This window comes from Centruroides sculpturatus, unplaced genomic scaffold, assembly GCF_000671375.1.
Source record: "Centruroides sculpturatus isolate CEXI.00-Female unplaced genomic scaffold, Cexi_2.0 scaffold1656, whole genome shotgun sequence".
NCBI lineage: Eukaryota > Metazoa > Arthropoda > Arachnida > Scorpiones > Buthidae > Centruroides > Centruroides sculpturatus.
In genome coordinates, this window is record NW_019385747.1 from 549 (window position 1) to 26,707 (window position 26,159).

The 26,159-nt window shown below is 30.0% G+C and overlaps 1 protein-coding gene and 1 long non-coding RNA gene across 3 annotated transcripts in view; one reads left to right on the forward strand and one right to left on the reverse strand.

Moving 5' to 3' along the window:
* Window positions 1–202: 202 nt before the first annotated feature.
* Window positions 203–24,175, reverse strand: LOC111641739 (venom metalloproteinase 2-like). Of its 2 annotated transcripts, XM_023387944.1 has the most exons (15): window positions 23,709–24,175; window positions 22,864–23,011; window positions 13,487–13,550; window positions 8,990–9,204; window positions 7,273–7,365; window positions 6,993–7,203; window positions 4,651–4,838; window positions 4,496–4,567; window positions 3,396–3,603; window positions 3,194–3,320; window positions 2,777–2,941; window positions 2,578–2,704; window positions 1,932–2,036; window positions 1,110–1,332; window positions 203–1,035 (listed from the first exon to the last, which is right to left on the reverse strand). In XM_023387944.1, exons 2-15 carry the CDS (start codon window positions 22,933–22,935, stop codon window positions 893–895), a joined length of 2,013 nt encoding a protein of 670 aa, XP_023243712.1. In that variant the 5' UTR covers window positions 22,936–23,011; window positions 23,709–24,175; the 3' UTR covers window positions 203–892. The 2 variants fall into 2 exon arrangements, with proteins under 2 accessions (XP_023243712.1, XP_023243713.1); XM_023387945.1 differs by lacking the exon at window positions 23,709–24,175 and having other exon boundaries at window positions 22,864–23,375.
* LOC111641743 overlaps window positions 3,489–26,159 on the forward strand; it is a 58,161-nt gene continuing 35,490 nt past the window's right edge. The window contains exons 1-3 of the long non-coding RNA XR_002759463.1: window positions 3,489–3,844; window positions 6,233–6,355; window positions 15,198–15,349. This is a non-coding gene — a long non-coding RNA (uncharacterized LOC111641743). The remainder of the gene's footprint in view (window positions 3,845–6,232; window positions 6,356–15,197; window positions 15,350–26,159) is intronic.

A 26,159-nucleotide genomic window follows, 5' to 3' on the forward strand; every position in this document is an offset into this window, starting at 1 on the left:
CATTTACATATTCACATAAATATTCAGAATTTAAGTTATTGATTCTCATTATTTTATTAAAATGATGCATATAAACACACGACAGATTATATTATTGTTTTATTATTAATTTTTTTACTTTTATAATTTTTTTTTTTAATTTTAAACAATTATATGAAAGCATTCTTCTAATTTTATTGCTTATTTCTGTTAATAGTTAATTAGTGAATTATATTTTATTATATGAAAATGAAATATGTTTTTCTATTTTGTTACTATTGGCTCATTGTCAGTGATGGTTTTAGGCATTGAGCCTTATGTTTAGGGCCTCACACTTTTAGAGGCCTTAGATGTGCACATATACTTTGTACTCCAGTACTAGCTAAGTCCTTAAATTTTATACAATATTACGTACTTTGTGATGAGGGCATTACGCTATAGACTTGTATAAAAGGGGGCCTCGTGAGTTTACGCTTATCTAGGGCCTCTTGCCGCCTAAAACCGCCACTGCTTGTGGTAATAAAATAGTAAATCATCTATACGTATTTCAGCCATTCAGAAAAACAGGAAAATATGACTGAATTGTTTATAATTAACAAATAATATAATCAAAATAATAATAATAATAATTTGAAGTACACTGACCTCAAATTTAACTAACATTTATAATAGTCTCACTAAAATAATCCACATTGCACTAAACTGACCATAAAAGTGCAAAACTTTAAACATTCTGAACTGATGTATAAAAGATTTTGCTCCAGTTTGGAATGTTTAAAGTTTCATTCAACTATTAAAAAAAAGGGAAGTGTGTTCTTTATGAGCAGTTTGTGTAATTCCAATGGGGCAGTTTGTGCAAGAAATGAATTTAAAAAAAAAAATAGTTCTAAAAATTTATACACATGATTTAACATTAACTCTTTTTGCACATTTTCTCGTAAGTCTTGCAGCAATTCTGTTTCACAAATTGATGTCCGCAGTATCTTGTGCCAAATCTTTGGAAAAATCTCTTGCAATCCAATCCTCTTGCTAATTGTTCACTTTTATCTTGACAATCTAAAGACACACATAATTTTATGAGCTAGATTCATACAGATTCATAAATTAATTAAGGAGAACATGCGTTATACCGTCTTCATCCGACACCGTTGTATATACATCCGCTTCTTTCACGCTGCCCTGAGTAGTAGTGTGTTGACGCACTCTCGACCTGTATCTGGATCTCTGAGAAGGTTGTGGTACCTCTTCGGTATCCGCCCTACTCTGTGGTCCATTGACAAAAGTTTGAGTAACGTGAGAGTAATCTGGGATGATGTTATCTATTTCTGTGATGCACTTTCCATTTCTGCACACCTGTACACATGAAAAGATGCCTATAAACTTTAATTTAAAGGTACATTTAATGTGAAAATGTAGGATTTTTCTTCCTTTGTATCTGTTAAACTAGTTTACTAAACAATATTGTTCAGCTCTACTTAGAAACTGGAAAATATAATTATGAAAACTAAATTATAGTTCATTCAATGATTCATTTTCTAGATGAATTCCATTTCCTGTTATTTTTTACTTCTGGCTCTTGACCTATGAGCACTAAGGCCTTTTAATTATACCCATTATAGATTTGGCCAGTCCGCATGGATGTTGAAAGACAAGGCTCCAAATAAAGCGCATTTAACAATTTGCATACCTTATCATAGTTAAAGGCCTTACCTTCTTAAAGTCAGGTCCATATTAATGTTGAGAGAAGAGGCTCATTAACAAATGGGCATATCTTACCTTTTTTAAGGCTCATTACTATTATTATTATTCTATATATGTATTTGTATAATGCTTCTAAAGAAATTGAGCTAAAATGTTCTTGGTCCCACTTATCGTGGTTAATCCACCCATGAAAATTTCTGCCCACGTATGAATCCTGTTATACTTACATAGGAATTTGTGTAAATATTTACCTGACCATCCCCACAGCTGGATCCTTCTGCAGCAGGGCGATAGGATACACAATATCCTGATGCACTATCGAAACAAAAGAGTTGGGCGCACACCCTTGCATCTTTCTGAAGAATATAAATTGAAATATCATTATTATGAATCCGTATAGATTCATTTTATTAAATAAAAACTATTTTTAAAATATATTACAGGTTCTGTATACAAAAATTCTAATCCAAAACATTAATTGTTCCACTTACAGGAGATATGTAACGTTCTTGGCTGAATGCCAACCAGTGGTATAACTAATTTGGGTGTACGCGCGTTTAAATTACGGGTGGATATTCGGAAACTTTAAAGTATCCACCAGTCATTTGTACATATTTTACACATTAATATCATGTAAAAGCTATATTTATTCATATAAATTTAGCTTTAACATACAAAAATTCCGTCCATAAACATCAAATGTTCAATGTACAAAAGAAATGGAACATTCTTTGTTAGGTGCCAACCCGGCCTGTATCTAATTTGGGTGCGTATTTATGTACTTCAGCCTTGATGAACACGTAAAATTAGGTGGATTTTTATACAAATTGTTAAGAAATGTCGTGTGAAAACAACTTTTACTACTATACTAATTAAAATGATATAAAAATTACTTACAAAACAGGCGGTTGTTCCTCTATCTCGTTTGCATTGTTCATCTAACGTGAACATGGTGCCTGGTAGTACTCGAGGTAAGAGATCATTTTCGTGTGGGAAATTATAAAGGCACGATGCTGTTTCGCCGCTATAACGAATTTTTCATTAATAACAACGAATTTAATTAGTAAATTAAGAGGATGGGGTGGTGACGACATACTTCAAGAAGTGTTTAAATTGTTCGATACTACACGAAGACCATCTGAATCCTCGTTCTGTATGCCTCAGGTCACTCATAATGAAACCATCTTCCCAAGGACAATGAGTAGCACCTGGTCCTCCTAAGTAACTGGGGGGTGGTGAACCATCGTGTACGCAACCCAAACTGAGGAAACACATTAATTTTATTTTAGTTATTAAGGAAAAAAAAGAAAAAAATCTATCCTCTCAGATCCTTGATACATCATTACCCACGCCGTTATTAACCTCAAATTACTTAAACACAGAATTGTAAATTGAGGGGGTGAGAATACCTGTTTTGTTTTAAAGCATAAACTAGAATAGTTCCGAAAAAAAGAATATATTTTTATAGGGAAACTTTTTAGTAGGATGACACGCGATGTCAAAGGGCACTTACAGATGACCTATTTCGTGAGCAGCTACAATGACTCCACTGAATCCTCCACTGTCCTCGATGATTGCCACACTGTTGACTTTCTCCAGACGTTTGTTGACTACACAAGCACCCCCCACATAAGCGAAACCTAGAAAAAAAAGAGTTCATTATTTTATACACTTTCACATTTATGCAACTTATCTATGTTATCTAAATCACTTGCCTGCGGTTCCTCTGTTGCATCTCCCTCCTTCGAATCTCCTCCTGCACATATCTAGTTTTGTAATGACTACTGCCAAATCGTAAGTGGGCAAACGATTTTCACGATACAGGTACTTTCCCATATCTGTCAATGCACCAGCAGCATCCACAGCATCGTGATTAGGATGACGTAGACGATTTCTCTCTAGATAAGGCGTGGCATCCCGATCCTTACACAAAAATCGCGACAATAACACATTAAACTCCTTAATTTTTATTTTTAATAATGTAAATTAATGCATAGTTTTAAATTTTCTTAAATTTTTGGGTTTTATTGCAGGTTATTTTCGCTCTCGTTTCAAATCATCCGAAAAAAATCCAGTTCAAATTCCATTTTGGAGTACAGGAAGTGAATTTTCTGCGTGTATTCACCGAGCAAAACAAGAAAATTAGGTCTTCTTCTAAGGAAATGTAAGCATATCATTTACAAAACAAGTTTTTAAAGCGATTTTTCAGGGATTAAAACTTTACTTCTTGTAAACCATAATGTTTAAGGATAAAATAGGGATTGTATTTAATAAAATAAATAATTTTTCACGAGAAAATCTGCCATATTTTATAACTCAAAATACTTTTTCTTACTCCCGTTTCGGATCATTAAACTAACTGAAATTTGAAAGTACAGTACATAAAACACATCGGCAATTTTTTTCTTTGTTTCGCTTCGCTCGGATACATACATAAATTACACAACCTCATCTTAATTTCCTTTGTTAAATATGACTTATTTTACCTTAAATAGAGATAAATATCTTCTATTTAAGGTAAAATAAGTCATATTTAACGAAGGAAATTAATGCCAAACAATTGCCGTGTTTTAAATTGGGCTACGACGAGGCTAATTTAATAATTACATATAAAGCAATTTGGCTATAGACGGGCGTTCGAACGCCCTCTTATGGTAAATTTAATAATTAGAAATAAATTAAATTTACCATCAGAGGGCGTTTCGACGCCCGTCTATAGCCAAATTGTTTTATATGTAATCATTAAATTAGCCTGGTTATAGCCCAATTATTTAAAAAAAGTAAATTAATTAAATTTAATAAATCAATTCCATACCTTAGCCACAATCATTCCGGCTAAACTGATCCTAACTCGAGGAAAACTTAATAATTTATAACGAAGATCGACCTGAAAGTATTACGAGTTAAGATAAAGAAAATAAATAAATAAATGGTAGTCAATGATGCTTTGCGAGTAAATATAATACTCACTCCATTAAAGAAGCTAACAAAATAACGTTTAACATCGCGACTGTTACTTCCGTGAAGAAGAAAAGTATCGTAATCGGCGACCATTAGTACTTCCGGCCATACTGTATCTGGTGCTGCTCTTTTTCTTCTTGAACTAGAAGCTTGATGCAGCTTTGAGGTGTTGAGTAGACTAGCTGATTCCATGTTAACTAGGTAGAAAACTTACATTAAAGTTCTCCAATTTATTAGAAAGTCAAGCTTAACACCTAAAAAAAAAGTCTGGTTTATCACCCCTGAATGTATAAACCCCGTTATAAGGGCATTAAAAGTACATTAAAACCCCTAGTTTGTGACCACCAGTTTCGAAGAAAAGTGATCTTTTAGAGGGGTTTCTCACAAAAGAAGACAAAGTTTATGATTGTAGAACGTTAAACCCCGTTATAAGGAAAGTAAAAGTACAATGAAACACCTACTTTGCGACCGCAAAGGTGGTCTTTCAGAGGTTGTTTCACTGTATATTAAGACGTGAATGTAAAGATAAAGTAAAGGTTAGATGGAAATTTTAACATTTGTAAGCAGGATTAATTATATTTTATGCTTATAACGAATTTTGTTGGTGTGGGAGAACGTGTTTTCTAACAAGGAATTACTTTTTTTTCACTTGTTCTATAAAGGAAATTTTGTAGAAACGTGCTTACTAAATATAGTTTTTTTTTTAATAGTTTTATAACTTTTTACTTAATATAAACTTGTATTTATTTAAAAAATACAAGTTAATAAATAAAAATATAAAGCGTTATTTCGAGTGTAAGGCAGTTCCATGTGTTAAAAGGCATTTTAATAAAAAATATTTTAAAAAAAGTAACTAAAAACCCGTCTAAAACGGACCCTCTACAGAGATAAATCTCGGAAAGAGCTGGTATCTATGCAAGATATAAGCCAGAAACCTGTCTAACACGGAAATGGGACTTTTTGGATGTAATAGCTTAATAAAAACAAACCTTTATAAAACGGAAACTTGGCAAAATGGAAAATTCTGGTCGATAGCACCCATTTTAGACAGGTTTTACTTTACAGGTAAGTTTAAATACAATAAAAATTTGTCTAAAACAAAAACCTACCTAAAAGGAAGAAATTTCTTCGTAATGGAGAGATTTTCTATGTTAAAAAATAAATACACCTGTTTAAAATGGAAACCTGCTCAAGCCGGAAAAAATATACGGTACCGTGCGATTTCGGTTTACACAGGTTTTACTGTACTTCTCCATCTTCTCCAATACATTAGTTTCAAAGGCAAATAGTAAAATTGTATAGGGCGAACAGAAGAATAAATAACCACGAAATGTGCATTAATTCAGAAATTATCTTCTGTTACGCCGAAAATCCGCTTTGCACAGGTTACGTTAGTCGAGTCGGGTGTCCGCGTTAGACAGGTTGCGGTTTATAACGTTATTTTACATGGAAAAATCGAATCTGGATATCTATTTTTGTCTTAGGACAGATGCAGGTGGAGATAAATTTAGTTTTTATTTAAAGTAGAGAAAACGATTTTTATTTATAGTTTAAAAAAGTAGAATATTAATTAAATAAAATATATTTACAGGTTATATTTATAGAATTTTTCAAGCAATTTTTCGAGTTATAAATAGAGATAAAAATGGAAATATTTTCGAGAGTAACGAACGATATTCATCATATTCACATCATATTTTTATACAAGTAACCGGTGAGTAACGTGATCAAAATTTTGCTTACTGAATTTTAATGCAGAGAAGTGAATTTTTTTTAAAAAAATACTTTGCACATTACTAGTTTTTTGTGTTTTTTTTTCTTCTATTTTGCTTAAATGGGGAGAAGTTATTTATACTTTATTAGAATTTTAAAATACAAATTTATACAGGGAAACGAGGAAAAAATAGTTTTTGTTTTCTTTTTTCTTAAGTTTTCCATTTTTATAATTGGAACTTGTTTAAGCAACCGATTCAAAAATATTATTTTAGGGGGCTGCAAATCTAGTTTATCATCTCAGAACGTTAAACCCCGTTATAAGGGTATTAAAAGTACAGTAAAACCCTTACTTTATGACCACCAGTCCCGAGCAAAATTGGTCTTTTTCAGAGGTTTCACAAAAGAAGACAAGTTTATGATTCTAGAACGTTATAACGAAATTAAAAGTACAGCAAACACCCTATGTATAAGTCTGGAATCTGCAATTTTCAGATTTCAGGCTTATACATTCCCACTGTACGTCTATCCGTCTGTACTTCGTTAATCTCAAGAAGTATATGGAAAGCTTGAGAGAAGACCCGATTATTTACTGTTTAAATTCTAAGAAATACACTCGATTTTCTTTTTCATCTTACGATAGTCGGAATGGTCGTGTAATCCTCCAAATTTCCTTTTAAATACTATATGATTCCCTCCTATATTTTGCGAATTATTGAAATTTGCTCTCGTTTTATTCAATTCTATCTGCTCGTCCTCATCCAGGAACATCTCATCATCAACGTACGACGAGTCGTAAAGTGTTTTAGGGATTGGTTTAATGACAAAATCGTTTCCTATCGTCCCTTCCTGAAATTAATTTACATAATTAATTAATACACAACATAATTCTATACAAATTTCTATAAAATTTCTTGCCATTTCGATTCCTCCGTCCTCGGCTTGCCTCATCAAAATGGCTGCCATTTTCTCGTCGTCGTGATAAGTAGATCCTAAGTCGGATGAACCTCCCTGAAACAGTAATCAATAAACGTTTAAGTTCAGTAGGACGATTCTAAAAATAATTATGTGTAATATTTATAAATACAACATCCATTTAAAGTCGATAAAAATCAGTTTTCCGGGGTGAAAACTGCGCTTTATCAGTTTTATCAAGCGTTATAATTGACAAGTTAGGCGTTCCGATTTCGTAGAAAATTCGGATAGACCGACATACTTCCTTTTAATTTCCTGCTTTTTTGTTATTATTATTATTATTAAGTTTATGCAAGTTCAGATTGGGTCAAGCGGAAGTTTTATGAGCTGGAATTTTTTTTGTTTCGATCACTTCCTCTTGGGTCAAATGATGAAAAAAAAGTATAGAGATCCATTGGTATAGATCAACAGATTAGAGAATGATTCGTGGAGTTTTGATAGGAAATAGTTGGTGCCGATCGGGAGATAAGGTTTGGAACCATTGGTTTCTGTTATCACCAATGGTTTATTGTGTGACTTCCCTTTCGTTTCGACTCGTAAAAATGAAAATATTTTCGAGAGTTTTCCTGATTTTTATACGCTTTGTACAGTCTTATGACACGTAACTTGCTCGAACAACTTAATTTTCTTACAATAAATATAACAATTGTTAAAAGGGAAAGTCGTCTTATGTAAGATATGAAACAAAAAAAAAGTCATAATGGTGCTGAAGTAACCCCTTTGCAGGTCATTCACAATTACAAAATGGTAATTTGTCCCGCTTTCGCTATTATAATTTTAGAAGACAAGTAGGCCTTACTGTTTTAATTCAGGTCTATTATACAAATGTCAACATTACTACTTCATTGTTTTCGTGTGTAAACGTTTATAAACTCATCTAAACACGAACGGTAACCAAGTAAACACTTTATATATGAAGTTTAGTGTATAAACCAAATGTCCACATAAAGAAAAATCGAAGATCTGTACGGAAAATACTTGGTTTTATTTCGAATTCAATTCGAAACCACGTTCTTTGATGCTCTAGTTACAGAACATGTTAACGAAAAACGTAGGTTCGGACTCTATTCGGGTCTCTATCTAGGTCTTATTTTTTTGTGGGCATATGATAATACATACACTTATACATACATAACTTACATACTAAATTACTATAAATAATACTATACACTAGTGGTTACAATTAACTGTACTATAAATTACTGAATGAATTCTTGTGTATTGTTAATTTCAACTGCATTCAAACTTCGATATAAAACGCCATCTTGTAAAGGATCGTAATGTACCATAGATATTAAGCAGAGATCTTCATTATTTGTAATTTATTAAATGCATTTTGCATTTTAAACGACATTGTTATTACTATATCACTTGGACCACCAGTGTTTGAGTGGAGAGATACCATTGCTTGAGTGGATAACACCGCTGCACGTCGTGGGTTGGTGTCTTTGGTCAGGTATCAACCCACGACTGGCCTGGTCACGTGGAGTTTTTTTAACGTGTCTAACACCTAAATAAGGCCCATTTTATAATTCTAATAATTTGAGTTACTTCGGTTTAGCGCCACCCTCGACTTAATGCCAGATTCAAAGGCGATCAAATGCAGAAGTTTGACTACATTAATTCAGTACACGAACGAATTATACTTAAAACACCGTACCTGTTGAGCCGTAACATCGCGGTATTTAAGTCCATTGTTTGTAGTTTCCGCCAGTAACACTTTAAATTTCTTTAATCTTTCTTCGAAATCCTTATTCTTCTTCAAGTTTAATTTCATCTTCTTTCCGAAAGCAGATAAATATATCCTTTTGATTTCCCCATCGGATATTTCGCGTTTAGTTAGAGATCTGATGTTTATTACTTCGTATACAGGGACTGGAAAGATTTAAAAATACACATCACATATTAATTGATTTCAATAATTTAAACATGATTAAATACGTAATAATATGCAAGACATTTTAAAATTACTAGCTCGTGAAGGGTCCTGTACTGTATCATTTTTATTAATAGGTGTAATAGTATGGTAATGGTGCAATATACCTTTATGGAGCCAGAGAAGAAAGTGTATTAGGGGTTCCCACGTACAGTGTTGACTTAAGATTTCTTTTGGGGAAAATATTTTTGCCATTTTATAATAATAAAATCTCATAATAGATAGGGCTACACACAATTTTAACTTTTGCTGGGAAAGTTACGCAACTGGATTTTAATTTTCAAGACTTCTGTATGTTTATAAACTATAAATAAATATATGTAAACATTCTTCATGATTAATATTATGAAAAAATGTACAAGATGTACAGGATATACATTTTTAGATTGTGGAATGTATATGAATCCTGTATATGAAAAAAAAGGCCAAGAACATTTGAGGAATTCTGTAAAATCCTGGCTTTTTTCACATTCAGGATTCATTTATATCCCGTATAGTTTATAAATATATGTCCTGTATATAAAAAGACAAACATTTGGGAAATTTATAGAATATTTTTACCTATTCTTAGTAATATCCTGGAGCCTGAAGAATGTGTACACAGTTGTAATGTATTAGACATTCTTAATTATATTCATTTACAGGACTTAAATGTGTTTTTATGCTCGTAAATTCCAGTAAATTGTATAAATATAGAAGGAATTTAAGAATCCTGCTCATTGTATATTTAGTATTATGATTTATTTTAACTTTCTTGTGCTATAATAAATTTAACGTTTAAGAATTTTTATACACGAATTGCATCTAGAATTAAGAATTGATTTAAATATCTCAAGAAAAAATAAAATAGTATAGAATCCTGAGAATTATTAACTCTATTTAAATATCCTGTGAATTAATAGACTTAAAACTAGGATTTAATTTAAACATCACGTTCAATAATAGATTTTCCAGCAGGGTTTTCAGGATTTCAAATCTAAATTTAAATATCCTATACATTAATAGGTTTAGAATCAGGATGTGGTGTATAGATTATGCAATAGTAGAATTAAGAACAGGTAATTCAAATATCTCGTGTATTCATGATTTAGAATTAGGATTTCACTTAAATATCCTATGCAGAAAATTTCCAGGAGGCAAAGCTTGGAGACAAATAATTACATCAGTAAATTTTTAATTAATTATTTAATTTTTGGAGTTTTTTTAAGACCATTGTCGAGGGTGAAAGTTTACACATCTCAATCACTTTTATGATTTTAATTTATGGAAATTTTACTTGGTGTCCAGTTTGCTCCCCCCACCTACAGAAGCATGCTCCTGTACACTAATATATTTAGGAGCAGGATAAGCAGAAGAATAGTCGAAATTTCAATTTAATAGATTTAAAAATATCCTGAATAGGACATTCTTCATAACTTGCAATGTTTAAAAATATTCCACACAATATCCTTTATTCTGTGTATTGTTTGCATTCAGTTTTATTTCTATGGAATTTATTATTATTATTATTATTATTTATAAAAACTTAAACCGCAAGTTCCTCTTCCTTAAACGAATGTCAACTTAAAGAAATTACCAGATATAAAACCACTTTATGGCTCCAGTAAGTCTGGCAATTGCAGTAGGTCAAATAAGTGGGTCGTCGATTGTTTAAAGACTCAGTTGACAAACAATGAAAAAAAAATTGATGTGTGTTTGTGTTTGTATCATATTTTCACTTTCTTTCCCTTAAGAAACGATTGTATTTGTTGAAAGATAGTGTAATTATTTATTAAAATTTTATAGAATGTCTTGGCTTGGGGCATTCAAGGTTCAGTAAATGCACTTCTTTACACGAAGGAAGCTATTATATGATTGTTTTATCGTTTTGATTATTTGGTATTCGATTATCCGTTTGCCGATATTTTTTGTATTCTTTTCTACTTTTGCGCCGCATATTCTGTTTTTAATTCGTGCATGTAGATAAATTGAGACATAGAACTAATGAGAATCGTGGAGCATCCAGTTAATGGTACTAACAGGGATCGTGGAATATCCTCATTTAGACATGGAAATAATGTGTATCATGAAACATTCACTTGGGTACTGTACATGGAATTAATAAGGATCAATCGCGTACAGTTCTAAAGTTGATAAAGAAGCACATCTCCATGTGGATGTTAATGCTCCACATGGAGGGGTGGTTCCTCGAAATTATAACTTATTTAGAGTTAACAATCTATTTCCAAACACAAGTAATACATAAGGTTCCGTATTATCCGGATTAGTTTCCATTCAGGCCGGATAATCGAGACTCCATTGTATAGGCCTATATATAAATGTTTGTTTTCGTTATTTATTCATAAAAAATGAGAGCAATTTACTCTTATTACCTCTTATCGATAATTATACTCATTTTTATGCTGGTGAACATGTAGGATGAAAAATGACTTTTGTTAATTTAATTAGGCTAATTAAAATTAAAAATTCCTTTGCTTTTTTATTTGTTTTATTTGATTTTTTTCTAAATATTGATGAGGGCTTATATACAGAGACACACATATATTTTTTTATAATTTAATTAAATGCAACCTATAATTTATACAGTGATGATGATAAATGATGATATCTGATGGATAAATATTAAAAAAATTAATTTAAATTAAGATTTATAACATATATATTTTTTAATTTATACCTCTTACAATTACACATTTACACTCGCCACAAAGATGTAATTAAGTTTTTAGTAGTCATGTTTAATTATACTTAATAGTTAATTAGATTTTAAATGAATTTAGCTGATTAAAAAGCATTTAAAACTAATTATTTAACTCTCTTCAAGCTTACTCAGTTGAAAATGAATTCAATTAGCTTAAAAATTTCCTTAATTTACACCTTTATCTCATTGAGTTTTTTACAAAATCCTAAATTATTTAACTTCCTCTTTCACATAAATTTATTCTTATCTCATTAAAATTATTACAACATTTTTACAATTCCTTTAAATTGAAGAAAGGAGACATTGTTATCCATGATTTATTGTTTTGCGTGAGGGAAATATCCTTGTAACTCATTTAATCCTGTTTATTTCGATCTCTACCTATTGTTAATACACCATTTGACTATTAATACTGTGGGAATTTTATACTATACAATATTTTCTCATTGTTTTCATTGATAAATTTAAAATCTTGCATGAAAAAAACTTTTAAATTCAAGCTTAAATTAGGATTTCTGTGCTAAAAATCAAATTTAAATTGAAGATTTTTAAGATTTTAAATGGTTATTTAATACATATTTTTATTACTAACAAAAGCAATGGTTTAAAATTATAAATTTTTTATAGTTGTAAACCTTGAATTGTTCCTTATTTTTCCAATTCAAGGATTAATAGTTTAGCTACCTGACACAATGGATAAAAGGCTATTTTTATTCGAAGAATAGATATATATCTCTTTATTTTTAAGATTTTAAATTGATAAATTTATAATTTGTGCACTTAAAAGATTTTAAAATAAAAGAAAGAATATTTAGTTGTGATGCAGTTGTATAAACAATGTTTAATATTTTTTTTAAATGGTTGCATGATGATGGTAAAATATTCAATTATATAAATTATGTATTTTAATATCTGTAATTAGGATGACGCTGTTTATACTGTTGTCTATTAAGAAATATCAGGACTATTCCATAGTTCATGAGCATTATAAGATTATAGATTAGAACTGTTCCAGGATCTAAGACTATTCAAGATTGCAAATCAGTACCATTATCTAGGACTATTCTGAGGTTAGAGATCAACACCATTCTAGAATGCAGAACCATTCTAAGATAGAGATCATCAGCATTCCAGAATGCAGAATGCTAACGTTGTAGATCAGAACTTTCAGGAACCAGGATCATTCCAGAATGTAGATCAGTACCAATCTAGGACCTTTCTAAGGTAAAAAAACCAGCATCATTTCAGGATGCAGAACCATTCTAAGGTTATAATCAAGATTAGAACTGATCCAGGATCATTCCAGGATTCATAATAACTCAGATTAAAGATGTCTGATGCTAGTATAGAATCATAGAATGGCCCTGATATTTCTTTAATAAGGCAATTTAGTGTATTTCAATAATTAGTATTGTTAAAAAAGTATATTATTTTATTGTTATATTTCTTTACAAATATATTTAACTACTTTTTATACATAAATTAAATACAGTATTAAACGTTTAAATATATAAACTTACCATCATTTGCGGATGATACTTGAAATGTCCTTAATAATTCACCTCTCGTCATCACCTTGTGTATCTAAAATTTATTTTTGGAACATTATATATTGAAATCTAAGTAAAATATTGTGATATATTTTATATTATAACAAGTTTTTTTCGTGATAAAAACTTGACACTTTTGAAGGATGAATGAAAAATATACATCAATTGCTTCATTACATTTCTAATTTCCTGGTCAAGGCAATTTCAAATGATTTATTAATGGACTAACTTGACTCGTGATTAATCGGAATTTGTGGGGGGGAAAAGAAAAAAAATATATATATATCTTTTTTATACTAATTTTAGTTATATATGTAAGGGAAATATATAAACTGTAGATATTTTGAAGATAAATCTTTAAAAGTTTGCCTATTTTTTGGAAATTATTAACAGTTTTTTTTCTATAAAGTGCTTAATAAGAATAAAAATTAGGTGTTTATACAAACAAATTATGAATATTTTAGTTATAAATTAATTTTTTATGGTCTTGCGTGAGTTAAAACCCTAGTTAAGATTCCCTAGTATCTATATAGTAGGCAATACTAGGCAATACTATATACTAGGTATCTATATACTAGCCCACTCTTACAGTTTTTTAAAATTATTTTTGAAGAATATCGATAGATCTATGGGTTCTAATTACATAATATTGTATAACTAACACAGTAAACTATACAGAAATACCTAAAAGTTATATATTTCAGGGTTCAGTATATGAAATTATAAACCTTTACTGCACTCTAAAACGTATAATTTCTTGAATAAAATAGAATTTTTTTGATAAAATTAAATATTTTCTTAATTATGAAAGCTCGATAAAGTCAATAAAACAGGAATTTAATCATTTAAAACTTTAGTAGTTAATTCCATGGACCTGTAAAAGTATTAAAGATTAATCTATAAATTACTATTTTTAATTATTTTATAGAATATTTAAAAGATTAATGATGATAACTTTTCTTTATAAATAAAGAATAACGACTATATATACATATTTTATAGAGATTATATATGGAAAATTGTAAGGAAGAGCCTTAATATAGATGGGATCCATTGGCGAGTTATCCTATGGGCAAAAAAGGCATTTGCCTGGGGCCCCTTTAATCAATCTTTTATAAGAAAAACGTCTGAAGTCAACACTGTGCATGGAACTCCTAATTCAAATTTACCTCAGATCCATGAAGGTTTACACCTTCATGGATCCGTACCACTGATGGGGTCTGTAGTATAATCTTCCATAAGTAATTTCTATACTGTAACCTATAGACTATATATAGGCCTATATAATTAGCTAATTCTTCTACAAGAGTTTTAAACTAGTGATTCTTAACCTTCTTTTCTGCCTTCACACTTCAGTTTTTAAAATATACTCTTGTACACCCAATAAAAAATTAATTTTATGTATTTAATGTATCCCATGTTCTCACTTGTAGTTAGAACATGAGAAGCTGCATCTAATTTTGGTACAGCTTAAGCAATCAAGAAAGAAAAATGTTATCATCCCAAGTGTCTAATAGAAGTGTGGCACCCCTAGGGGTGTGTATACCCAAGGTTGAGAACCACTAAACTATTAAATTTTTTCATAAATTTACTGTTTATATATTGTAAAAAGACTAGAATTTAATTATAAATTTGTGAATTATGATGTCATTTTAATATAGAAAATTCTATATGTCTTCAGGCTACATTGTTCCATCAACGGAGAAAGTGCATTTTTACCAGCTCATGTGTGTGTTATTCATATAAAAAGCAAGCAGGAAATTTTGTGTATAAAAAGGGAACGGGGTCAAAATACGCGAGAAGATAGAAAATTTAACAGAAATTATATTCAAAGTAAGTTGTTCGCATCTAAATCTATATATTTCTTGACCCCATTTCGCACATACATAACTCTTCCAATTCTTATTTTTTACACGGTTTATACTAAAATTAACACATATAATACGTTATTTATAACCATTAATACTTCACAAATGTATAATGTACAGTACACACACAAAAAAACACGAGGAGAAGACGACAGACCTTACACAGGATAATCAAAGATAAAGATTTGTTACAAACACGATGACTTTGAAACGATTAAATGTCATATAAAAGTATAGAAAGAAAAAATGAATTGGATGATTCGATGCATTGTTTTATAGGACACGAGGGCGGTCTCATTGAATGTATAGATTTCTCTTACTTATGTTCATAAATAGAACATAACGAAGGAGAACAGAAAATGTAGGACAGAGATGCTTGGCTGACTTCAAATGACTAGACCAAGTCAGGAAGTGGGAAATAAGCTATCCAGTGGGAATAGTTTTGTAAAAATTACATGGATAGTTAATAGCGGAACAATTTCTTTCCTTTCATTTAACGTGACTTCTATAGATTTGATTGATATTTTTAGAATGTATGATCGAAAAAAAAACATTAGTATCATAACTCCCCTTTGTTAATTTTAGATATTTCTTTGTATAAATAGCCTTTCACCCTAGATATTTAAACCATTTCCTCGTTAGCTTGACTTTCTGAAATTTCAATGTAGCGAAATCTCGATATAGTAAACAAGATTATTTACTATACCAAGAGTTCAATACGTACCCTGTACATAAAGATTAGGAAAGACCAACAAAATTGTTCACTGTATCAGGACTCTATTTTTGTTTTCTTGGGGTATAAAGCGTTGGAAAGCGTAAAGATTAATCTAATGCCAGGGACGAACAAGAGTAATCAAGCTGAATTCAAAGTAAAGGCTAGAATTTAATTAACTTTTGTTACTTTTTTCCTCACTTTCCAGTAGAAAATTGCTTGCTCTATTGATTATCATTAAGTTTTCTTTTATTCTTTAACTGTTAAATGCAAATCTGTTCTCATCCAAGTACGAATTTCATACTTACTGATCATTACAATCGATAATATAGGTCTAGAAACTTGTTTTTCTTTCGACATTAGTCACAAGTTTCAGTAACTAAACGACCTTAAAAGGACAGTTAGAGAAAGTGCAAGAAGTTTATTGTGTATTAAAGGTTAACAGATAATTATTATGCTAATGATAATAGGTTTATTACTTAGTTTATTCATTGATAATGCATGCTAGACACTTAACTTTTAAGCAAATTTATGAAAATAATGAGCAATTCATTGAGGAAAATCTATTGCTAGTTAATTAAATAGGCACTTTCTAGATCTATTCCCTTAAAGTAACCTATAATAAAAATCACTAACATGTAATAACAATTGAGGATAATGATTTCATCCATTAACAAAAGTGATTGCACCCATTTTAATTGATTAGAAATTACTGGACAATGAATCTTTATTTATTTTTTTCTTGGTAGAAAGAGTAGTTTTTATTGATTTTTATCGTGTTTTCCTCATCTTTAGATATTAAATTACTTACATTATTATATCAAAAATAAGTGGATTTATCTAAAATAAATTTATAAATAATATAACTTCATGTTACTAAACTATAAATCTTACAAAAAATAATTGAAAAAGTAATAAAAATAGAGGAGAATTATTAAAAAAAAAATTAGTTTAGTTTCTTCTGAAAATATAAAAAAAAAGTGAAGAATTTAGTTTCTTCTACTTTACCAGAAAATTAGTTTAATTTTAGAAATTTCAAGCATTTTTAAAAAGGAATTTGATTTTAATCACTCGAAAATTTAGCCTTTTCTCAGCGAATTAAATCAGGTTTTCAGGTTCAGTTCCACTCTACTAAACACACAATACAACACCTGTTTTATTTTTCTACTTACTTAATGAGAAACGTTCGAATAATATAACTATTTTATTAGAATAATTTTGATTTCCTGCACTTGAAAATTTCCTCTTTGATAAATTTAACGATGTATTATAAACGTCGATACACGCGTATTCTTTCGTACAGCCATAAATCTGTCATGTTAAAGAGGATGCAATATGCTGGTGGGGCGAGCTCGTGATAGTGATACAAAGTTAACGTTTCTGTATAATTTAAACCTGTGTCTTTAAAGATATTACGATAATCTTGACCTAGAAAAATCGATTTTGCATTAGTAAAGATGTATTTTTATGACTTTTTATTCATAAATTTGTAATCTACTCGTGCCATTTTGTGTTCTACACCGAATATTTTCTTCGTATATATATATATATACACTTTGGACTGACCTCAATAGATGATACAATGGTCAATTAAAAACTCTTTTGATAGCAAGAAATCGTTCTCATAAGACACGATTTTCTGTGCTTTGAGATTTCGTTTATAAATTATTCTCAAAAGAAAATTGTAATCTTTCTTTTGCTTAAATTAATTCAGAATCTTAAAATAAAAATTGAAGAAAAAATAATTTATAAATAGTTCTTAATATTTTTATACATCTAACTCTAAAATTAGCACTTTTTTTTCTTTTTATGAATTAAATGCGACTAAATATAAGCGGTGGACAAATATATAGTCTTAAAAACATAAATTTAGTTTATGTAACTGCTATTTATAGTGTTAAATCGATTAAGAATATATTAAATAAATTTTTAAAATTATTACATAACTCCATTTATATACAGGTAATTTCCTCTAAATCATTCACTGTATCGATATTTCACTATATACATAAAGAATGATAAGGACCAAGAAAATTATTTACTATTTCGGGTGGTCACTATAACAAGTTCCCATGTTTTTCTTGATTTTTATCCAATTTTTAAGGTGTGTCATTGCATTTAATCACGTATAATGCAGAAGTAGAGCTGAATTAAACGTTTTTATACCCTTAAAATCACTAATTCAGCTTCTTAAACAATACTTTCACACATAAATTTGATTACTTAAAAAAAAATAGTAACACTAACGAAGGAATTAAATTTAGTTTCGTAATTCGGTCGACACAATTACTTAACACATGTTTAAGAAAACACTTTCCTACAGGATCATTTCTTATCTTCCTTTCGCAGGCCACTCACCTACACGAGCTAATATTTATCTGAAAAGTTCAGGCGTGGTTTATGAAAGTGATCAATCTGCTCAGTTTGCCCGAAGTGACCTTAACACTGTCTCCTTCGACATCCCGCAAACCTCTATGACGTGTATAAGTGTCCCACTTTCGCGTTAATTTGAATCACAATCACTCAGAAACTTTCTAAATTAAGCAAGGAAGTCGATTTAATGCACTTGAAAACTATTGGTGTGGTGACTTTTGACTCAAAACGGTTGTTGACCTGCTTGCTCGATTGCCCCAGGACTAAATCTATATACATTATTCTACAGTATATATATATATATATATATATATAATCTAACGTATACGTTAGAGTGTAGAGGGAAGTCTCTAGAGAATAATTTAAAAGAAAATTTGTCCCTGTTTGAACTTATTGGAGGAAAAGTGATAAAAGTTAAGTTTATGTAGATTTAATCTTACAAATTGTTGAATTGTATTGTTTTTGAATGGCAATTTGACAATCTCAGAATCTTTAAAAATAAAAATAAAAATAATTTCTGAACGTAATTTTTAATTAGGGAATGAATTTTCCTGGCACCATGAAGATAATAAATCTCTGCTGATTTTTTTTCTTTCTATGTGGGAATTAATTCTTGCATTTTCTCTATATGTTCATCTGTTGATGTTAATGAACTCTATGAAGATCAGTCGTGATGATAAATTTATTTACATTTTTTTTAGGGCTTCGAGCGTGAAATTTATTAACGTTTTCTTAATCATATGACGAGAAATGGTCTCTTTAAAATTAAAAATGAGTTATTTTTATGATATTTATGCTGTAATGATTATTATTAATATTTTTTTTTTTTTACAAAAGTGTCGTTTCATAACTTCTTATTTGATGAGTTAATTTTGAAAAATTTATGATAAAAATCAGAAATTTATAATTTGTATTCGAAGAAGTTAACATAATTCAGGATAATCTTGCATATAAGTTCAGATATTTTTAATATGGGGGTTCTATATTCCATAAATGAGCCAAAATTATTATCCAGGTGTTCCATTGATTTTTTTTATTAGGGCCCTATATTCCCAAAACATTTAGCAGAACATTTAATTACTTGTAGGGCCTTTTGGCTTTTGTCAAAAAAAAGCAGAATAGCCCGAAAATTCAATCTTTTTCGTGCAAAAATTCGATTTTATTCATACATTATAATGTCTTCAGGAAAAAATTTAACTATTACATTTATGACAAAGATATGGTATCCTATGTTATCTCTATCACTCTTTACAAACATTCAACTTTATCTATAAAAAAAAATATTTAATTCTAATTTAAAAAAAAAGAAAAGTTATATTCAGGTGATGAATATATAATTACGATGCGGAAAAATTGATAAATGATAATGATAATAATAATAATAATAATAAAAAGAACCGCTACTTATGCTTTAGTAAAGTCCCTGACCTCAATCGATGATGATAAACCTTGAACTTTGCACCAGTCACTTTATGATCATCGTCATTTAATTTTTGAAAAGAAGCCAGATTTTAGTTTGTGTACATCTCCTTCTCACTCTAATTATTTTTAAAAATTATTTTTTAAGATAAAAAAAAAAAATTATATACCTTTACCTCAAAGAGCCTACCACCAAAAGTGAAATTTACTAATGCTTTTACTGAAAATTTGTAAAACTTTATACTGCGAAATCACCATTTTCGCTCGAAATTATTAACCAATTTTTACACCTATTTCACCGTAAAATTTGCCTATAAAAATAGGAATTTTTTAGGTAAAAAATGATCGTTTTACAATGAAATTTTTCTAATTTTTGTAGTCCAAAAAACAGGCAAAATTTAAACGCAAAAAATTAATAATTTAATATATCGATATAATCTTAAATAGATAATATAGGCTATGAGATAACAGTAAAGTTCTGTTTTTAATTTATTTATATATATATATATATATTTTTTTTTTTAATTTTATCACATACCTTAGTTGAAAGAAAAATTAGTATTTTTACTTTCCTTCCCTCAAGATGGCTTACTTTTTGGCCATTAACCTTTTGTAAATATTCCCCTATTGGGAAACTAGAATCATGTAGTGAAATTACAATTTTTTCCGTCCGCAGTCATGCGATATTTAACATTTCCGATTCGGGACTTTTGCTTAGAAGTATATACATTTAAATGAATCATTTAATTATAATTAACTTACATTTAATTACATTTAAAATTACAAGTTAAAAAAAAAAAAACATGTAATTCCACTGCAAAGATGAATCACGTTTCTATCGTTTCCCATTCGAGTTAAGTCATTAGCAATCACGTTTAAGTGAAAAATTATGTACAAAAATCAAATTTTAATTAACATTTATATGTACGTAATTGTAATTATTTAAGACAGTTTCCTGTCATTTTTTTTTTCTTTTCTTTTTCCAATTAGAAAATGTCATTTAAATTTCTATTTTTGCGCTTAATTAATGCCTATTTTTACTTGTTTCTCTTACTAGTTCCGTTGTATCTTGCCGTACAATTTTAGATACGATTTCCTGTTAAATTCTATATTTATGCAAATTTTTATGTTGGTTTCACATGTTATTTACATTTTCCTTTAAATTCCTGATAAGAAAATTTGGCATTCCTATCCGTGATTAGTATAAAAAAAATCACGTTTTCCTTTCAAAATTCTTTGATTTTTTTATTTATTAAAAATACAGTAATTTATATATATATATTCCACATTTAACTATAAAATAAATAGAGTATAAAGTATTTTTTGTAGTTAAAAATTAAGTAATTAAATTCAGTAGATAATTGTCGAGGAATGCGCATTATACACGGTAGTCGTTCGAATGTGGCAAATTTTTCTGCAATTTAAAGGGATTTTTTTACAGCCAAATTAAAGCGCACGTTATTAAAATAATTGTGACATTTATAACAGAAAAATGACAATAAAATTCATACATTTACGTGAAGAGCCAACGCCTTCAATAACACGCGATTTGGGTTCTCCGAGCGGAAACAATGGATCGTGACGCTCTTAACATTAAGTAAAAAACCATTCCAAGGTCCTTAACTGCCTTAAAATTCGACAAGCGATTGTGTAACGATCATAAAAATTAAAAGAAATCGTTTAAAAAAAATAATACATCTAAGGCCAAGGGTTATTATCTTATAACGTGTCCATGCAACAAAAACACCGAGAGAAACAATTCCTTGTCGAGTTTTCTAAGAAAGTATCGCATTTCTCCTTAACGTAGATTAGTTTAATTAATTTTTTTTTCCATATATTTTAATTGTAATCTGTCTTTTATAAGTCGAAAAAGTGTCTGGACAATGCTCGGGGCGTACTTTAATGTTATATTTGGGTCAAACGTGTTTGACATGTAGTAGTGGTGACTGGGACTGAGAATACTTATTGAGAAGTTTAGATAATACTAATAGAAGAAGCAATTTGACAAGAATATACATATATATATATATATATATACATACATACAGAACACACGAAACAAGATGTTTTTAAGTGATAACAATTAAAAATATACTTGAAATTAGTGACATAAATTACGTCTTGTGGTAAGAGAAAACAAGTGCCTTTTTTAAGGAGTTCAATTAAAGTCTTAGATAAGAATTGTTGAATGAAAGTAGGCCCCATTAATATATAAATTGTGAAAGTGTTTCCCGTTTGTAAAGGCTCTCCAGTGTAATAATCACGCTCCAGACAATAATGAAAGAAGTATATGCCACACCCCGAACAATCGAACAATTTCTGTATTATTATTATTGTTGTTGTTAGATTACACACAGTGGCATGAGGTCATGAGGACCAGGCAAATTTGAATTAGGGGAATCTATGTACAGTGTTGACTTCAGACATTTTTATAAAATATTGGTTAAGAACCCCCCTGCTAGTTGGGGCCCTAGACAATTGCCCCTTTTGCCCATAGGATAACGCGCCACTGATCATACAGGAACAGTTTATATGGGCATCTGCCAAAAACCTTGAATCATCTGAGAAGAGGTGGAGTAGTACATTGCATGCAAATTGGCGAAGAATCTCGGTAGATAAACCTGTTTTACTTAATTTTTTCATAGTGATACACGTTTTGAGTATCAATTCGATAACGGTTTGTTTATAATTTCGAGACGAAGATAAATATCGAATCGAAAACACAATTTTCTTATCTTTACAAATTTTCTAATTTCCGACAATTATTTCCTGAAAAAAAGGCATTTTTTTGCGAAAATTTAGATCAATTCCGGGTAATTTCGTTAAAATAAAGCAATTGTTACTTCCGTAGGCGGTCAGTTTTGGGTTGTCTTGCCTTTTCTTTTTTTTTCTAAATGACCTAAATTAGCTCACCTTCCGTTCCGAATTATAAAAAAAGTATATATATATATATAAAAAAAAAACTAGGACCTTACCTGAGGTGTAGCGCCTACGTGCCCTATAGGCCAAAGGACACTTAGAATTATTAACACTGTTTGGATGAACATGAGTGAAGATCGGGATGGAATATTGATAGGGATGGATGTTAACGAGTCAACCGGCGCACCACCACTGCCACTCTAACTACATAAAAAAAAAAAGGGAAACAGTAATTAAAATTAATATCTTGCTGATGGAGTGAAGGCTTTAATCTTATTTTTAATCTATTCCGAATTAAACGCCATTGTTTTCTCACGTATCTATACAAAAATTTCTGGGCGTATGAGAAATTCAATAAGTTAGAACTCGTATAAAAATTGATCTGCAGGTAAATTTCATTCTCGTTTTTCTCTGTAAAGGTTTTCTATTGTCTCTCGCGTGTTTATACAGAAACACGCTCTTCTGTGAGCTCTCTTTTACACCAGAAAATCTAAGTGAAAGTTAGATTATTCGATTGAATTTTACTTTAATTTTCGATTAATTGATCTTACCTGAAAACAAACTACATTTTTTTTTTAAAGCATAGACCTTACTTTTAGGTATTACTTTACGTAAAAGTGACCTTCTGTATACAGGTGTTTTAAATCTTGATTGCCTTCAACAGAACCCGAATATTTTAGTGTGGGCAAAACAACTTCCTGGTTAGGTGAAAACTTAGAAAAATCTTTCGAAATTTAAATATAACAATCTGTGCCTATAACCAAGAGTGACGAATAACGGGGTGCTTTTATAGCACGTGCTAATACAGGATTAATCCCAGTATCTCCTTAATTAAAAAATCCCCACTTACAGGTGTCGAATAATAATAATAATAACAATAGAAGAATTATATATCACTTACCATTCAAATATAACCGTGCATCACAGGGATGAAGTTTTAAATCACAGTGTTATCCCGGTGGACATTATCCACTAACCGACAAGAGTGAGTGAGAACGGTGCTGTGAGGTGCAAGTCGCTGCACCGTTTACCCCAGGTAGTATTCTACCTAATCTCTACTCGCCATGTCTGCTGTGACCCATATCTATCGTTGCAGGCAAGTAGGGCATGAAGGGATTTCACTCAAGCAAACTCGTTTGTTCTCTTCCCCCAGCAGTCGTGTATGGCAACTGGTTTCACTGCTTCTACAGTAACAATACTGTATACGAAAGTCGTTGTCCGTAATTCGGTTTTGTCTTGCGGTTTCGCTTTACACGCTTACAATTTTCTTTAACAACTAAGCTAATAATTGCTTTTGAAAGGGAAAACTTAAGTTTCTAAATTGAAATTACTTACTTTTTTCTATTTGAATTGATAGAGAGAGTCGTTTTTAACTAATTTCAATGGGGTAGAAAGGCAGTTGGGGTGTGTGTGTATGTGTGTTTGTATGTATGTAAACACGTATACATAATAATAACAATAATGAAATCTTATTAAATTGATTATGCTTGAATAAAGTGAAAGAAAATAAGGGTGTAATTTTACTTTATTTGGGTTAGCTTAGGCCTTTCTTGTACGATTGTAGAATATTAAAAGGTGCGTGTGCTACCTGTTTTTATACACTTAGTTTAGAAATTTCTCTCCCTTGTTTAGCTTTTTTTTTTTTTTTTTTTTAAATTAGTTTTGAATTTAAAATTTCCCTTTTTCTTAAAGGAAAATTACCTGTTTCATTCAAATATTCCGGATTTTTTTAAAGAAAAATCTACCTGTAATTTTGTTTATAATCAGGGAAATTTACTTGATTTTTTTTAAATTTTATTTTTTAAGCTGAAATTTATTTTTGCTGCTTTTTAAAGAAATGCACGTAAATTCTTTTAGATAAATATTGTGAAACCTGTCCGAAACGGAAAAAATCGCTTCGAAACGAAGCGATTTTCTATATTTAAAAAACCAGTAGCGCATTATAGCTTCATGGAGCCAGGGAGAATTTGTATTAGGAGCCCCATGTACTGTAATATTTTGTTTTGGGGCCCCAAGTAACTGCCTGTTTTGTCAATAGGAATAGCCCACCTGTAAAAAAAAACCTGTCCTAAACAGAACCTGCCTAAACAGTAAATATAAGGTACTGTGTGATTCCGGTTTACTAAGGTTTTGCTGTATTTTTTTAAATTATAATTCAGTTGAATCAATACTCCATTTTCCCCTTCCACAAATACCAATAATTAATTAATTTTTATTAATAAAAATAATTGAAAAACTTAATAAATAAAATATACACTTATTTATGCAAGCAAAATAGTTTATAAATCATTAATTAAATCAAAAGGAAGACTGTTTCAGGCATAATTACATGCGTAGATAACACGTATCTGGCAATAACTACATCAATATCGATTCTATCATTTTTCCCTCGTCATTTTAAGTACTGTTACAAAGTATTCGAGCGTACAAATACTTTTTAAAAACTCTCTTTACTTCGATATTAGGCTAAATAATAGTTTCTTTTCCATTTTTCTCGGTTGATATACATAGCTACACACGATAATCATTCGAAATAACGCTCTTTAATATGTCTATAAGCGTAATATACAAATATATAGGGTAATAGCGTGGAACGATCTGTTCATTTTAATTTCAAATTAACACATTTCTGTGACGAATGATATTTTTTAGTAATTACTAAAAAATCAGCCTGTATAATGTCCTGTAATTAAGCCCCCCAAAGACGCTAAGAGGGGGATGCAGTTGAAGGTCCGTGAGCTTTAGGGAGCTCATCAGAGGGGATAATTGTCCATTTTCTGATTATTTTTTTACTCCGATTTCATTGTTATTTGTATAGGCAGGGTCTTCGAGAGGGGCCCAAACTGGTCTTTGCACCGACAACTCTTCATTCTCTGGGGAGACCCTGTGATGAAGTTATAGCAAATCAATTGATTTGCTATAGCTTATATGCGAAGAATTGCGTTTTTTTTTTCTGCTACTTTTCTTCGGTTTTTTCTTACTTTGCACTATAATTTTTTGGAAATTTTATAAATTTTGGTTTGTTTCTGATGCATACTTTCGGAATTTTTTAATAAATACAATTAACCCATAAACCGTGTTGCTCTAAAATAGCGTAATTGATACGATTTAGTAGACAATTTAGGCATTTAAATATACAAAAATTGGTAATGTTTTACATAAATAACCACACATTTTTCTACACAAAATAACCTTGTTACAAGTACAACTTTCCATTTTCAAGAAGTTATTTGCATAGTTTACAGATAATATATACAGTATAGGCTATATAGTTTTCAGAATATCAATTTATCATTAAATATAAATAATTATATAATAAGGTTTTATATGCTTTTTGAACATTTAATTTGTT

Excerpts from the sequence above, each read along its gene's own strand:
- LOC111641739 (XM_023387944.1), bottom strand. The coding sequence starts at position 22,935 with ATGTTCATCCAAACAGTGTTAATAATTCTAAGTGTCCTTTGGCCTATA. Across the intron at positions 2,705-2,776 it reads CAATTTAAACACTTCTTGAA|CGGCGAAACAGCATCGTGCC; the intron begins GTATGTCGTCAC and ends AATTCGTTATAG. Across the intron at positions 1,036-1,109 it reads AACGGTGTCGGATGAAGACG|ATTGTCAAGATAAAAGTGAA; the intron begins GTATAACGCATG and ends GTGTGTCTTTAG.